Source organism: Paramisgurnus dabryanus, chromosome 23 (assembly GCF_030506205.2).
Source record: "Paramisgurnus dabryanus chromosome 23, PD_genome_1.1, whole genome shotgun sequence".
Classification (NCBI taxonomy): Eukaryota; Metazoa; Chordata; class Actinopteri; order Cypriniformes; family Cobitidae; genus Paramisgurnus; species Paramisgurnus dabryanus.
In genome coordinates, this window is record NC_133359.1 from 11,615,238 (window position 1) to 11,632,075 (window position 16,838).

Genomic DNA, 16,838 nt, shown 5'->3' on the forward strand with positions numbered 1-16,838 from the left:
AAATACATTTTCCACTTGCTGGCAAGAAAAGTTCTCAAAGTGATCATGGCTGAAAGCTGCTCGGGAATATTTTTCTCATTAGAATCACTGTAACGCAACATTCAAATGCTTTATAATAGTTTTTAAATAGTTATCAGGCTTACTTATAATTTTACTGTTTTTAACATAACATGCTATAGATAAAATACACCACATAAAGTATACCCATGTTTAACTATACAGAGTAGTATTTTTTTCACATTTCTGATTGGGCGGGCCAGCTGTCAATATGCTCCGCGCCTGGCATAAAGGAGCAATAATGTACAGTATATGGATAATAATGTGTTTTTTTGAACCACAGACCACGCAAACACATTCAATTATACCAAATACAAAAAATCGTGAATTAAACGCAGACATGCTGAGATTTTACGGGGTCAGGTATTTATTTGAATCTTCAAACAAAACACCAAGTCCTATATAATGTACATGATCTATATATATTTCAGTTATTTCCATTGTAGAAATGGCTTTTTCTGTCATCATTCTAGTTTTTTTGTGTTTTTTTGGTCTAAACCAGCACAAGCTCTTATACACAAATCAAATAATAGCTCTGGCAGTCAGTCTGCTTTTTATATTTGTAGAAAACTGACAGATATACTCTTATTACATTACATATAACAGACAGACAATTAATAGAGATCATAAGATGATCACTTATGGATTCAGTTAAACAATTATGGTGGTAAAACATTTTGGTCATATGGTAAAAACGCTATTATGCAGTATAAACAGTAGAAATATAGCAGTATACTAATAGGCTATATCACTCTGTCTCCTCTCCACTAATAAGCTGATGTGTGGTGGGTGTGGCTGCCGTAGCATCATCCAGGTGGATGCTGCACATTGGTGGTGGTTGAGGAGACTCCCCCTTTCATATGTAAAGCGCTTTGAGTGCTGCAGAAAAGCGCTATATAAATGTAACGAATTATTATTATTATAGCTGTCACGAACGGTTAAGTAAGGGATAATGTAGAGGCAGCCGGTAGTTATTGGGAAATAAGCCCCGACAGTGTGATCAGGACCCGACGCGAAGCGGAGGGTCTTGTATCACACTGAAGGGGCTTATTTCCCAATAACTACCGGCTGCCTCTACATTATCCCGCTTATTACACGGCTACTTGCCACATAAGAAAAAAAGTTTAAATGCCCATTCTGTATTTTTTTGTGTTTTGGCTTCGTAGCTGTCATGCTCTATTTTGTCAAGTTCAGTCTCAGTAAGCTGTCTGTGTCTTGTCGTGGTTGTCGAGTGTTTGTCACAATATGGCGCCAAACAGACAGTAATCTTTATTGATCTTTATTGGCGCGGAGCGATTTTACTCGTGCAAGTAGTCCGGCTATGCGTTATTAATTTGGAGCGGTTATTATTTGAAAAGAACGAACCTGCAAATGTCTCAACTGACCAATCAGAATCAAGCATTCCAGAGAGCCGTGTAATAACAAGAGTTAGGACCACTGATCTATATAAATGACTGGATTGCGCATGACGTCACGCTTGTGAAGCCACCGCGCCGCCATGTTGGTATACCCAAACGTTCTATTAAATCAATGAACGTTATCAGATTTTAATGATAAAACATCACTTTACTCGTCTTCGTTTTTATATGTGAAGTTACCCTGTACATTATTACAACACAAACGTCCAAAGCATGTAAATAGTTATTTACTGAAAGTTGTACATTTTGCGTTTTAATCAGTTATTATACATTCATCTTTATTACAGTGTCAGATCAGCAGACAGACCGCAGCATATTTAGTATTAATGACAGTAAACGTGCTCATTCTGAAATCTAAATAAATAATCATGCTTTTACCGTATGTGCATGCAATAATTTGATAGTTTTGTAATTATGTTGTATAAACTTAAAAGTTACCTAAACATATTTAGAGAAATAACGCTGACCGTCACTGAGTAGCTGAATGTCAAAAAAAAACTTTATTTATACCAGTGTCATTAACAAATGCAACAGACACACTCACCTTAACGGTTTTTTATAAATCCATTATCCTGTCCGATTAAAACATAAACATTGAAAATAACACCAGAATTAACAAATAATTAACGTACACATATCCTTAAAATTAACCTTGTGTAACTGATACGCTGTAAAGGGGGTAAATTTTGATCATGATTTTGAATGGAAGTCAATGACGCTCTCTGCTGGTTGGGTATACCAAGATGGCGGCTCGAACTCTGCACTGGCTTCACCTCACGCAGTTACGTCAAGCGTTCTATGCGCAATCCAGTCATTTATATAGATCAGTGGTTAGGACGCAAGTGCAGAGTTCATAAAACTATAACATTTACAAAATAGGAAACAAAACACGAGGATCAAAACAACGGACAGATAAATAAAACAGAACCACTCAATACAAGTAACAGGCACATACAGCGACAATGATCCGGCGATGAGTGATGCACAAACACGGGTATAAATACACAAAGACTAATGACACACAGGTGGAATGAATCAGGTGAAGATTAACAATGTCCAGGTGATGACAAAAGGAACAGACACAAAACATGACACGGATCACCGTAGCACTACAGTACTTGAAGATTTAGGTTATTTTTACGTTTTCACTATAGCCTATTTTAAAGTGAACGAGTTAGATCATAACATAGGGCTGATCATGTACATTAACTTATATTACATTAGGGAGTTTGCACATTTATTAAGCATAAAAAGAAACTAAATTAATGCTTGACTCGAGATTTAACAATTTAACAACAAATCATTTTTAAAGTTTAACCATTGAAATCATAAGAGACATATTGTTTATGTACTCATCAAACACTCTATGCGCGGTTATTTTTTAACCCAGGGCTGGGTAAGAAAGGGACAAAGGCAGCCGCAACCTAGAAAATGGTTATATTTGAACCAACAATGTGTTAACAACCCAGCATTTTTAAAGTACTGTAAAAAAAGAAAATCTTGGTTGCCTTATATTTTTAAAGGGATAGTTTACCCAAAAATGAAAATTCTGTCATGTTGTTACAAACCTGAATTCATTTCTTCGTTCTGATGAACACGAAGGAAGATCTTTTGAGGAATGTTTTTAACCAAATATCGGATTCATAGTTTGCTTTATTGTTCATATGGACCTTGGTGACATGAACATTTTCCTTTTCTCTGCACTGTAAAAAATACTTTGCTGACTTAACATTTTTTGTTGAATCAACTCGGATTTACAAGTCATTTTAACTTACTATTATTTATCTTGACTACAGGTGAGTTGTTATAACTTATAAAATTAAGTTGAATTTTCTGAACTATATTTTATAAGTTGTGACAACTCATCTCTGTTTACATGACTTGTAAATCTGAGTTGATTTAACAAAGCATTTTAAGGCAGCAAAGTTTTTTTTTACAGTGTGGACTAAATCATAAATGTTTTAATAGACCATAAAGTAGTAGGCCTACTATAAGAGAATACAGTGTAAACACCTTTACCCTATAGCACTTGTTCCCCTTGGATACAAATCATTGTAATTATTGGAGGCAACACTGTGAAAACTTTAACTTAACAAATGTAATGAAATAATTTTAACTTGTTTTTATAAGTTATGTCAACTTATCACAAGTCAAAACATTAAATAGTGGGTTGAATTGACTTGCAAAGCCAAACTGTTTTAAATTAATGCTGCATTTTTTTCAATGAGCATGGAGAGTATGAAAATCTTTGTAAACAGCACGATTAAATGCTAAGGATAGACAAGGCTTGAATGGCCATAATAAACAATTTTTAATTTTAAAGAAAGTAATGCAGACTTTATTTGTAAGATTTAAGAGAATTTATTGTCTTGTCAAATACATATGTATGCAGATAATGTCCCCTATTCAGTAGATTCTGTAAATACAATTACTAATGATTTGCTATGGCTATAATTAATGTTAACAAAATCTTATTTATAATGCAGATTATATTGGTTAATTTTATTGTACGACTAACTGTTACATAAAATGCCCATTTAAATCAGAAATAAACCCATTATAAAACCATTACATATATGAAACCACATGTGTTTCGTAAACAAACAAAGGGTGAAAGATAACAGGCAAAATCTACGAGCGCTGTTCTGTTTAAACAATTTAAACACTTCATTATAAGAACATAACTTGCATAACATTTAATGGGTTACCATCACAAATAATCTAAATTCAGATAATATAATATGGATTTTATAGATCCCTTCACTCTAAGAATGAATGTGTTAAAAATGCGTTGTCCCAGAATCCACCCATCTCTGTATTGTTATTGAAACAACACATTTTGTGTTACTTTTAACACAACTTGTGTTATATTTTAACACAAAATCAAAACAAAAAGACACATAATGTGTTTAAATTACACATAATGTGTTAAAAGCTTAATGCACAAAGATGTGTTAAAAATTAACACATCCTTTCTAAGAGTGTTCAAATACATTGGTCAATTTCTTCCTGAGCGGTGTTCAACCGATCCAGGCGAGCCTGTAAGTCTCTGCGCTTTCGACCAATATCAGTATCTTCAGTCAGAATCTCACCCACATTTTCACTATCCAACAGAGTCAGCATATCATTACACAGGAGCTGAACAGCTTCTTTCAACATGCAATAACGGGTCAGCATGGGGACCTGGTCAGCCATGCGCTGCACCATGATCTAAAACAGAATAAAGATCAATATCAGTTCAATAATCTTACAAAATAAAGATGCTTCAATAACCTTTCACAAAAACAATGTTCTTCAAATTATAAAAGGTTTGAAAGAAATGGTTCTTAAAGAACTTGATTAAATGGTTGTTCCTAAGGAACAAACTAGGGATGCTTAACGATTAATCACGATTAATCGATAGCAGAATAAAAGTTTTTGTTTACATCATATATGTGTGTGAACTGTGTATAATAATTATGTATATATAAATATGCACACATGCATGTATAATTATAAGAAAAATATATATTTATATATTAGGTATTTATATTTATATATAATATAAATTATAAATAAATATACAAATGTATATACACAATTAAACATTTCTTAAATATATACATGCATGTGTGTGCATTTATTTATACAAAGTTATTATATACAGTTCACACATATATATGATGTAAACAAAAACTTTTATTCTGCTATCGATTAATCGCGATTAATCGTTAAGCATCCCTAGAACAAACTTAAGAGTGTACTGTATATTCACGCTAAAGCAGAGCTATACATGTGAATTTGTAGGTAAATATGTGAAAACTATAAAAGTTTACCTCATAATAAGCCTTCAGCATATCACTGTACTTGCTTGCTATATCACATAAAGGCAACTGAGTGTCTGAAAATGCCTCCTTCATATTTCTGTTCAGTGTCTTAAAGTAAATATCATCTTGTGTACAGATCATGTTTTCCATTTCAAACTGCTCCGTGATCCTCTCCTCAGCTTTACGTTGCTGCCTTGACTGAATGTCTTCAATTTTTTCCTATGGTTTCAGGTGAAGAATGATTGAAAACAAAGATTATAAAAATGAACCAGCATTGTTTATTTGCTACCATTTATGAGCAATATTTACCATGGTGAGTTTTAGAAGCTCAGGGTATCTCCAGAAACAATCCTTAGACAAGCACGAGAACTGCTTGAAGGTGATGTCTTATGCGGATAAACAAACAAACAATAAATGTCTCAGGGCTGATGACTCAAAATAAATAAAAAACTACTAAAACATTTTACACATGGTTTTACAATGGGATCTCTCCAGAATGACCAGAAAACATATAGATGTGTGATGGTACCTTTCACAGTATTAACTAAAACAATGGCTGGATCCTTAAGTTGGGCCACATGTTTCTGCAGAAGCATCTCAAAAACCCTGTAGCTACTGAAGCTGGCAAGTTCTCTTCCTCTATTCTTCATGATTTCTTGTTTTATTTTTGCACTTGGATGGAAAACTTGTTTGAAAACAAAACGCATTTCTTATTAAATCACTTTAATAACTCTTAATCCTGTTTTTGAAAGAATGGAAAAGGTTTCAGATCAATTGTGATTTTTATATTGTATGGACCAAAACAAATGCTTAAACACTTTAGTGTGAAACATGCATTAAGAGTACAACAGTAAATATTTGATCAATTTGAATATATGAGCCTACTTACAGGTTGACATTGAGTTGTTTAGAAAACCGTTCCACTTCTTGTATTCTACGCGAAGCTCATTAAACAAATTTTCTTTAATTATCAAGTCCCCTGATGATAAGGACTGCATTTTTTGATTGAATTCTGTTAAGATCTGTGAAAAAGTTAGATGCACATGTTTTATTATAATCATCCAGAAACAAGTGGAATGAGAAAAAACTGGACAAAAATAAAAAAGCGTCCACATAAATGGGTCAACATTGACGATTGTAATTGACATGCAACAAAAATGTCAGTGAACTTACAAATCACTGATTGCTTAAAAAACTGAGCAGCATAAAATATGATTTATTTTTTTCTATAATTTGACGTCAAAGTTGGACTTAAAGGGTACGTGGGGCTTTATGTAGGACCACTTTAATTCCTATCTTATTTAACTGCAAATCATACATTTATAAAACAAGACCAATATGCAGTGGCGTAGTTCTGAGAAACAAAACTTGAATTAAAGTTCTTACATTAATGAGGTATTGTTTAGCCCCCTGAGGGTCTCGTGGTGGTCCTCCCTCAATCGCCTTCATATCCTTTCTCACTTCTGATAACTGCTTTTTTGTCTCTTCATCAAGCAGTGGCAGTGATTTCTGACCAAGACCAAAAATTATATATCTGTTGTTTGGTAAATTATCACTTTACACAAGTCTGAAAAGGCGTTTAGACTTACTTTGATATGACTAACAAGCTGTTCAGTCAGTTCAGTGGCAAGACATGGAATAGTAGCTTTGTTCTCATTCAAAAGACAACTGAAGAAAGAGAGAAGGAACTTGTTTTAGTTGTTTTATGCTCATTTTATCAGTCCCTTTACTAAACTTAGCTTAAAATGTTATTTGTCAAGTGAAAATGTTAACCTAGAAATGTAACCTGAAATAATAATGATTTTCAAAAAAATCTTTCTCCATTGTTGAAGCCTCATCCAGTGAAATGTTGTCATCAATTTGTTGTTGACCTCTACACTTCACCATGATGTAACCTTTGCGAAGAGGAACAACTTTGTTCTGGGCAATTGCCAGAATCTGTCTCTCTGTTCCTCTGTCAATGAGGTCCGGCTTGGTCAAAACAGCTGTAAGAAAAGGGTGATTTTGTAAAGTTTTCTTTTATTTTAATATGTGCTAAAGATTTTTGTCAAGATGTTTTGTGATGATTGTCTGCTACATTACCGAAAGTCCTTGTACCCTCAGGATCTACTTCCTGTGCCATTTTCAGTGCTTCTGTTGTTGCAATGTCAATGTTTAATGGGACCACAACCATGTTTATAGTCTCAGGCCTTTTAATAAATTTCATGATCAGAGTTTTGATCTACAAGACACAAAGCCATAGTTTAAAAACTGGTTGTGTGCAGCACTAAACTCTACTTGCAGAATCAGATGAATACCAACTTGGTTTCCAATATCCATTGGTTGTCCTTGCACTGGGACTCTGGCTATTCCAGGTAAATCGATCAGCGTGAGGTCACAGACATCAGGTGACCTGATCTCTAAAGTGATGATTTCATCAGAGATTCCTGCCCCATCTCCAGCCAGTGCAATTTGTGCTGCATGTTAAACACATACATTGCATAATTAATTATAGGATTTGTTTATTTTAATGTGAATGTAGACTATAAAATATAGGTAACAAGACTTTTGACAGATCAGAGTACAGAAATTAAATTTAAACTTATCGAATTGTTTTTATTATTTGATTATTAGTGTATATTGTCTTAATACTGATTTAATATTCTGTGCTTCAGTGTGCTAAAATTTAGGGTAAATTAAGGTAGATTGAGAATCTTTTTGACATTGAGATGACTGTCTTAAACCACCTGAATTCATCATAATAGTAACATGAATGACAGAAGAAACAAACATAGTTTTGGGTTTATGTATTCTTCTATATAAGAATTCTGTGGGGCAGTTTCCCAGACAGGGCTTATCCTAGTCCCAGGCTTAGATGCATGTTTGAGCTGCCTTAATTTAAAAACATCTTGCACAGACATATCAAACATACACCAGTACCATACTTTTCTGAAGTATGTTTGTAAAAACGACTTAAATGTCCTAAAATAACTAGTCCTGGATAAATCTAAACCCTTGTGTGTTACAAAGACAACTGATTGCAGTGCATTTTACTAACCATCTTTAACGTGTCTTTCAACTAAAGAGGGATCCTCAAATGTAATTGTCTGAGGAATGTATGATACACGTACATCCTGTCTGGCTCCAGAAGCTGAAACATGACATGATTTATATCAAACATTAACAATGATGTACAGATGCTGATATGATTCAAAGACATACAAACTCACTGATAATAGTTATCCTGACTATTACCAGAGGGATTAACTTGAAATGTTGATAAATCTTTTTAGAATGTTGAAATGAATGATTTAGTAGTGTTGCTTTGTGTTCATCAGAACAAAGAAATTTGTACAGGTTTTTTACAACATGAAGGTTGAGTAAATAATGACAGAATTTTCCTTTTTTCTGTGAACTCCTTTAATAATCTTGTATGCGCTGAGGTTGGGAAATGCTAAATTTATGTGTGAAATTAATTGTGTGTGATCACGATTTTTGCAGTGTGGGGAGTTACCTTATGTAACAACTAGAGTGCAGTGTTGTGTGGCGAAATGCATCTTCGTCCTTGGCCTATACAAACTTGATGTTGAACTGAATGCATATTTAGATAATAATTTTCTATTTATCCACCTACAATTATATTGTAGTAAAGTCCTGGTGTGTGATGTTCTGTATGTTAGAAGGTTTGTTAAAATATGTCTGTAGCTTGTGATAATGATGTTTGCAGCCCGAGCCGTCACTCTCCCTGGTCTAACTGACAGTCTACTGTATTTGCTGTATTTGTTATGACAATTTTAAGGAAAGATAGAAAGTAAACTATTTTACTTCAGAAAGTAAAACTGATGTGAATGTGATGCCTTATGTTCTCACTGTCCTGATTCTCTCTCCAGTGTTTTTTGTTTTGTTTTTTTTTTGTTTTTTTTTTTTGAGTAGCCTATGCAGAGCAAATGCTTTTACTTTGGTCACTGTAAAACATCTTATGCAAGCAGTCTAATGGAATGGTATGGAATGGTGTGTGGGGGGGGGGAACTATCGAATGATCGAATTGGTTATTTGTTCATACAGACAGTACAAGCAATTCAATGCAAATGTCAACTTTACTATGAGATTTTTTTTTATTACCAACAGTTTTTAACCATAGTCAGATATCTCAATATTTGGTGGCTTAAATAGCCATGCAAGGACTCTCTTTAAGTTTTTTTAATAAATTTTATATGAAGTTTAATAGTGCATTTTTCCGAACAGTCACATATCCAAACGGCCAAAAATATATTTCCAAATATATTTTTTTTATATTTTTCAAAATGGCCAAAAATAGTTATAGTAGTTATACGAGCAAGTTTGGTGGTACAAAATAAAACGTAGCGCTTTTCTAAGCGGATTTAAAAGAGGAACTATATTGTATGGCGTAATAGCACTTTTGGGAGTACTTCGACTCGGCGCAGTAACACTCTCCCATTTTGAGAGGGAGAAGGGGAGCGGACTTTTCAAGCGAGTCGAAGTACTCCCAAAAGTGCTATTACACCATACAATATAGTTCCTCTTTTAAATCCGCTTAGAAAAAAAATGTTTTATTTTGTACCACCAAACTTGCTCGTATAACTACTCGTCTTAAATAGGAAAACCATGGATGTGTTTGGTCACTTCTAACTTTATCTCTGTTTGATACCATTGAATATGGGGCTAAGCTAAATGCTATCGAAGTTTCGCAGCGCGCTCCAGCGCTTACGTACACGCACTAACACCCCATTCAGACAGCCAACGACAAGCAGTAGCAGAGCGACGCGATCTCATTCATTTCAATGGAAACTGGGCGACTTCCGGTGACACGAGCGAACGTGACCGTTGGCGACAGAATGTAGGCGCGATTAGCGACGGAGTCGCGCGACAAAAGTTGAGAAAAGTTTAACTTTATGCAAATTAGCAGCGAGTTTCATGAGCGACTAGCGATGGGAGTGAAGTAAGTGGAGCACTGATTTGTTGTTTACAATGTCACACTACTACGCAACCAGAAGTGGGAACGCCCACAAGCGACATCAACCACCAGCGGCAGGCGATGAGCAGCGATAACATCGCTGTCTGTCTGAATGTGGCGTAAAGGGCGATTTATAGTCGTGCGTAGGTCCTACGGCGTAGCAGCGATGGTGTAGGTTCCGCGTCGGTTTTCATTTATACTTGTGCGTCGCCGTCCGCGTCGACGTGCAAACACACGTGAAACCGCTGGTTGGCAGTAATCACGCGTGTAACCACAGTAGCAGCAGAAGTCGTCACAGAAGAAGAAGCTAAGCAAGTTAACCCACAAACGAAAAAGAAATAGCAACTTGTTGTGTATAATTTGAGAAGACCAGCAATGATGGAAGTAAATAAACAACGACTTATGTTTCAGTTTGAGTTAAATCAATCCTCAACTTGGCTCATCTTTGTTTTCACCGTCTCAAACGGAAATACCTATGACGCAGTTTTTTACCTGACGGGAGGGGTTCTGGTGGACCAATCACAGAGCTTATGGTCCGCGTAGAGCCGACGCGCTGTTAGAAATTTTGTGAGGTGCGCGTCAGGCTACGCAGAGCTACGCACAGGCTACGCCCTTAAGATGATAGAGGGATGTATCAACTCTTCTTAGTTAAGGTAATAACATAGTTTAATATTGAAAATGAGTAGACTATTCCTTTAAGTAAAACTTCTACTTTTACGTGAGTACAAGTATAGGACTAGATTTTTTTATGTAATTATTATTTAAATTTAATTTAATGAAATGTAGTTAAAAAGTAGGCTATACTATGCCTAAGAATGTGTGAAGTAAAAGTTTTCCAAAGAGAAACAAGTATAAAGATCAAGTATGGAGAAATATAGGCTATTTAGTAGAATAAAAAAAAATCGTATAGGCTAAAAGTACCGTTCACACGTAGCTCAAAACATAATAACTTACATGCAGTATTACCGACTGATGAGTTCGCCACATCAAATCTCTTCTTCCTGTATGATATAGTTGCATTCCAGCTGCTTCCACCTGTTACCTTCCTCAACTTTAGCTCCAGTGGGCATCTGGTGACCATCCCTACCAACACAATTCAGCAATCTCATCACTACAGTGAGAAATTATATGACAAGCAAATTAGAGTTACACAATTTCTTATTGTGAAATTAAAACAAACATATCGACAAGGACACAAATGTTTATTAAGAAGTTCAAAAGAAAAAACATGAAATGCCATTGGTCCTTTATTAGAGTCCCTGGCCGTAAGAACGTTGCTTGCAACAGCTATTTTTATATTTAAAGAAGATAGTCCTTACCACTCCCTCTTGGTAATGCAACACCAGACAGAGCTTCCAATACAGAACTTTTTCCAGAACTCTGATCTCCGATTGCTACTATAGTCGGTAGTGACATATCCAGGTCTCTCTGAATCCCAAGTGACCGCAGTGTATCAATCAGATCAATAAATGGACGGATGTTCTCCTCTAAACGATCGTGAAGCTCTCCCCCCATTCTCTGACTGTATACAAATGTTTATTTATTCAGAGCCCATAACAACAAAAGTATGAAAATAAACAGAATTGCCTCAAAATTAATTCATACAATTGATTGATTCATTAAAAAAAATTAATAATAAGCAAAATAAATTTTTTGTACTTACCTTTCAATGAAACTACTATCTCTACTGTCTCCAGAGGAACTAAATAAAAATGACATTATGTCTAAAGAAAAGCTGGAAAAACCAAGAAAACTTGGTTATAAGAATAGATAATTTCCTTATTCCCAGATGATTGTATTATAATTTAGTTTTTACTCAAACAGTGCCGTATGCCTAATAACAGAGAGAGAACCTTGTCTTCTAGTAGGTGCTGTGTGAAGTCAAACTGAATATTTACAAAGACAATCACACCCAGGGCTGGTGTTCTGAAATATTTGTGTCTGAGATATTTCGTGACCCTGGGTGGAGCATGCATGAACATTTTCAAGCTCCTCGGATCTAACGATGCTTTCGTGTTGAAAGAAGTTAAGCATGTATTGTTTCACAAAGTTCATACATTATATCGTGTATGTCCAATTCTATAAATGCAGCAATTAATTTGCCAAAGGAGGAGGTTTTGAGGAGCATATGCTACAAACTACATAATAAAGTTTCTGTTGTAATTATTTTGTGGCAGTCCCTGCTCAATAGCCTACTCAAATCTCAAATGCTTTATATAATAGGAAAATACAATTGCAACTTTATTTATTGGTTTAACACCGAGCAACCTTCCGGTCTGTCTGGTGAAGCCAATACGTGGAAGTGATTTAAACTGCAATTAATTTACTCCAAAAGGGAGTCAATTCCCATAGACCCCCATGTTAAAATCTTTACAGTAGAAAATAATATGCTTTCAGCCTGGTACAAAAATGGTTTTTGTCTAGCTAATTTTGCCCTTCATGATAACTGTGAGGGGGGTGAATTGTTTTGTAACTCATCCGTTTAAATGATATCAAGCCTTAAAGTTCTGCATAATTTAGGGCGTGGCCGCTGGAGTGACGTTTGAACAGCCACTGCTGTCACTAGATTCAAGCTAGGGGGCGTGGTTTCAGCAACCAGACACCCCAACATCACCCAAGTTCTGCATCTTTACCCATTTTTGGATATCCGTGAGTGACGCGCGGATGACCGCCTACTTTAAGCTTCAAAAACGATCTCAGAAACCTATAGGTGACGTCACGGACACAACGTCCATCTTTTTTAAATGTTTTTTACACAATTCACAAAAATTAATTTTTTCAAACACACCAAACAAAGAGCATGATCTTTTTGTGTTATGCTTTTAACACATTATGTGTGATTTTGTGTTTAAATAAAACACAAGTTGTGTTAAAAGTAACACAAAATGTGTTGTTTCAATAATAACACAAAGATGGGTGAATTCTGGGACAATGCATTTAGTGTGCACATTTCAGAGGGATACCAGTAACTAACTCTACTATTCTGGTTATATGAGTCTAGAGTCTTGTACATTTCTGTTCTCTACTGCAAATATTTATATTTATTACGTAATGTTTTTTGTTTTTAGAAATGAAGTTCTAATTTTAGAAGTTCGAGAACATGTTTTGGTGGACGAACAACATGTTTTAAAATTAACAAGAACATGCCATTGTTGACATGGTGCTCCAAAACAACACCATCCATCTCAAAGAAATTTAGCAACGAGTAATACAGGACAATACATTTTTTCATAATATTCACCAATGCAGTATTTTCACAATTTATCATTTTTTTAAGAAGAAATGCGATTTGGATTAAGCAACAAGAGCTCTTTAAAAGAAACTAAAAGAGTTGTGATTCCAGTTTGTTCAGGTATGTAAAGCCTAGTCCACATGGAGATGGGTATTTTTATAACCTGAGTTTTTCCTCCACACATGCTTGGTTTAAAAGAAATCTCCGCCTACATGAACCTGCAAAAACACGTGATCATGCGCTGTCAAGAGCATGCCACACCAGCAAGCGGTGATATAACCCTAATCATGAAGCCAATTAGAAGCCTTTATCAGAAGCAAAAACCCCGGTTGTACTTTCTACACGACAACACTGCAACAGATGTTGCGGTTATAAAAATACCCAGTCCGTGTGGACAAGGCCTAAAAGCCACTGCATATTTACTATTAAAAAAAACAACTAAATGTATTTCCTGAGTATTATATGTCCATAAACTATTACACTCTGGAAAAATTCAGTATACATTGGTGCTGTGTCAAAGTGGGAGAACTCAATGTTGATCAACATGTATTCTTGTATTCTGTATTATATTCTGAAGTTGGATAGCAGTTTAACTCATTATGAGTACCTGTATGTTAATGAAGCGGCTTTAATCTCCACAAATAAAGGAAACATGATTGGTCATCATGCCAAAGTCAATGTCCCTGGACAAAGAGGAGGCAACATCACCATGTGTGCCACTATTTCCATGATTGTCTTTGTGGCACACAATTATGTCTTGGGCACACAACACTGAAAAACTAATTTTTTTAACTTCCTTAATGAAATCTCCTTTCCGTAGGTCAATCAGGAGCAAACGGTATGAAATGTCATAGTTATCTGGGACAATGTCCAATTTCATTATTCAGCAATTCAATATCATTCAAAAGCATTTGCAAAAGTCACTTTATTGTGACACGAGTGCGTCTAGACTGTTTAACAAAGAAGTTTAAAGGGATCCTTCACACAAATTCTATCATTATTAACTCACTATTAATTATTAGCAATTGTGAAAAACTGAAAGTACTACACTGGGGTACTGACTGGGACACACTTATTGTTTTCAATGTTCCAGTTGTTCAGGTTCTCTACCTGAGCAACAGGTTATCACTTTCAAAAGATCGGGAAACAGAAACTTATACTTACCTACGAATTCAACACTGGGTTTCCACGTACTGCATTTTTTAAATATTTTGATAATAAGGCTATTGGTGTTGTGCATTTTTTTAATATTTTGATAATAAGGCTCTATGTGTTGTGCCATGCCGTTCTGTTCTATGTTGTGATGTTTGCAATGTACACATTTTGATGTGTTGCAGTGCTTTGCAGCCGGTTGAGATGCGATCTGTACATGAGATATATATTGTTGCTCCAATTAAATAAAAAAGATTGAAGAGTAAAAGGTAAAGTGCCATGGTACAGCAGCACCACATGTGCTCTAAAGAAATAAACGCAATATAAGGTTTTTGTTTAGATTAGAGTGCTTCCCAATCCTGGTCCTCGATCACCCCCTCCCAAAAAGTATTAGATGTCTCCTTATTTAACTCATCAGCTTGTTAGGGAGACATGTACCATTTTGGAAGGATGATAAGTTGAATCAGGTATTTTAAATAAGGAGACATTTAAAACTTTTTGGGAGAGGGGACTCGAGGACTAGGATTGGGAAGCACTGGTTTAGAACAATGACTACTTTAACAAACAAACAGACATCCTCTGATCTAAATATTTCGTCAAAACTTAGTAGAAGTGACTTTATAAAATTCTTTACTGCAGAAATCGAAAACATAAGAGAAAAAAATGAAAATGTTTAATCTCCAACTCTGTCCTATATGCATTAGCAGAATTGCTACTAGCAATTTTGGGCCCTATGAAAGAATATGAATTTGTGGCCCCTACAGCACTCATTTCGCACCAAACATACCGTAAAAGCCATCCCAAATATTTGTCTGCAATTTAATAATACAAACCTATTACTTTTTTACTGCTAAACCACTATTATCATTTAAAGACCAACTATGCCATAATAAGATGATTTATTGTGTAAATGATACAGAACAATAATCAAATATTCAGAGAAAATGCACCATTCTTAAAGATTAGACATATGGTGTCTATGAACCTTAACCGAAAAGCCTTTATAAGTATTCCCTAATAATACTGTTTCTTTACATACAGTGTACAGAGGCACACTATTGTTATAAGGTATGCTAATAATTATTTTCACGTATGGGACAAACTGCAGGCTGTCATCTAAAGCGTTACAAAATTACTTGATAGATGCATTTTATGGAAATATAACAGAGTAAAACACAAAGTTAGTTCTGAGAATTGAATTTGTCTCTATTCTAAATGTTTTTTTTTTATAATTTCTTAGAATTTTGGTTTCACAATGCAGTGTTTGGAGAGAAGAGTAGTCGTTGTGTTGCAGAATTCATGGTGTATCACACCCATTTCAGAAATGAAGGCATACGTTAAGCCCCGTCAGTATAGGCTTTTTATAGAAATCAGAAAGCTTCCTTATGTCACAACTTAGAAAAGTGCTATTTAATGACATGCATGTTTTGCGTGAAAATGCAACGTTTTGTGTTATTTACCCCATAGATAATGCAAAACTATTATATAACTAGTACAAAACTACACTATTTTTCCAGACATATTAAACATACATATTTCCAGTTAAAATATGTTTGTATAAGCAGACTGCTGTAGATACATTCTGGAAAACAGAAACCAATGTATGGTTACTGTACACTAAAATTTTATAAACTAACTAATGAACACATTTGATTTTTAACATTTTGGAATCCATTCAGCCGATCTCCGGGTTTGGCTGTACATTACATTTAGCATAGCTTAGCACAATCCATTGAATCTGATTAGACCGTTAGCATTGCGCTCAAAAATAACCAAAGAGTTTCGATGTTTTTACTATTTAAAACTTGACTCTTCTGTAGTTACATCGTGTACTAAGACAGACTGAAAAATAAAAGTTGCGATTTTCTAGGCAGATATGCAGCAGACAAAAATAGTCCCCTTATGCTTATGGTCTAATCAGATTCAATGGATTATGCTAAGCTATGCTAAAAGTGGTACAGACAGAGATAAGTTGAATGTATTTCAAAATGTTAAGAATCAAATAAGGGAGCTGGAAAATGAGGCTATTTTCAAAAAAGTGGAGTGTCCCTTTAACAAAGCAGTAACAAAAAATGTGCAACATTTGTGAGCCAAATTTTTAAACTCAAATTTGTGAACGCAAAAATTATTAAGTTTAAAATATCTTAAATAAATAAATAGAAAAGTACAAAACTTTTACTTTTCAGAAACAGTAGCAATGCAAAACTAAAATAAAAATG

At 34.9% G+C, this 16,838-nt stretch overlaps 1 protein-coding gene across 1 annotated transcript; it reads right to left on the reverse strand.

Annotated features, from left to right (window-relative positions):
• Window positions 1-3,846: 3,846 nt before the first annotated feature.
• On the reverse strand, window positions 3,847-12,130 carry LOC135781411 (interferon-induced GTP-binding protein Mx3-like). Its single transcript, XM_065291874.2, has 15 exons — window positions 12,089-12,130; window positions 11,899-11,970; window positions 11,555-11,757; window positions 11,190-11,318; window positions 8,319-8,411; window positions 7,583-7,737; window positions 7,364-7,502; window positions 7,068-7,266; window positions 6,871-6,949; window positions 6,668-6,790; window positions 6,171-6,303; window positions 5,811-5,966; window positions 5,591-5,667; window positions 5,291-5,500; window positions 3,847-4,685 (listed from the first exon to the last, which is right to left on the reverse strand). The coding sequence occupies exons 2-15, from the start codon at window positions 11,952-11,954 to the stop codon at window positions 4,461-4,463; spliced, it is 1,977 nt and encodes a 658-aa protein (XP_065147946.1). The 5' UTR covers window positions 11,955-11,970; window positions 12,089-12,130; the 3' UTR covers window positions 3,847-4,460.
• Window positions 12,131-16,838: the final 4,708 nt, after the last annotated feature.

Excerpts from the sequence above, each read along its gene's own strand:
- LOC135781411 (XM_065291874.2), bottom strand. The coding sequence starts at position 11,954 with ATGTCATTTTTATTTAGTTCCTCTGGAGACAGTAGAGATAGTAGTTTC. Across the intron at positions 11,319-11,554 it reads TGCATTACCAAGAGGGAGTG|GGATGGTCACCAGATGCCCA; the intron begins GTAAGGACTATC and ends TTGTGTTGGTAG. Across the intron at positions 5,668-5,810 it reads TTTAGTTAATACTGTGAAAG|ACATCACCTTCAAGCAGTTC; the intron begins GTACCATCACAC and ends TATCCGCATAAG.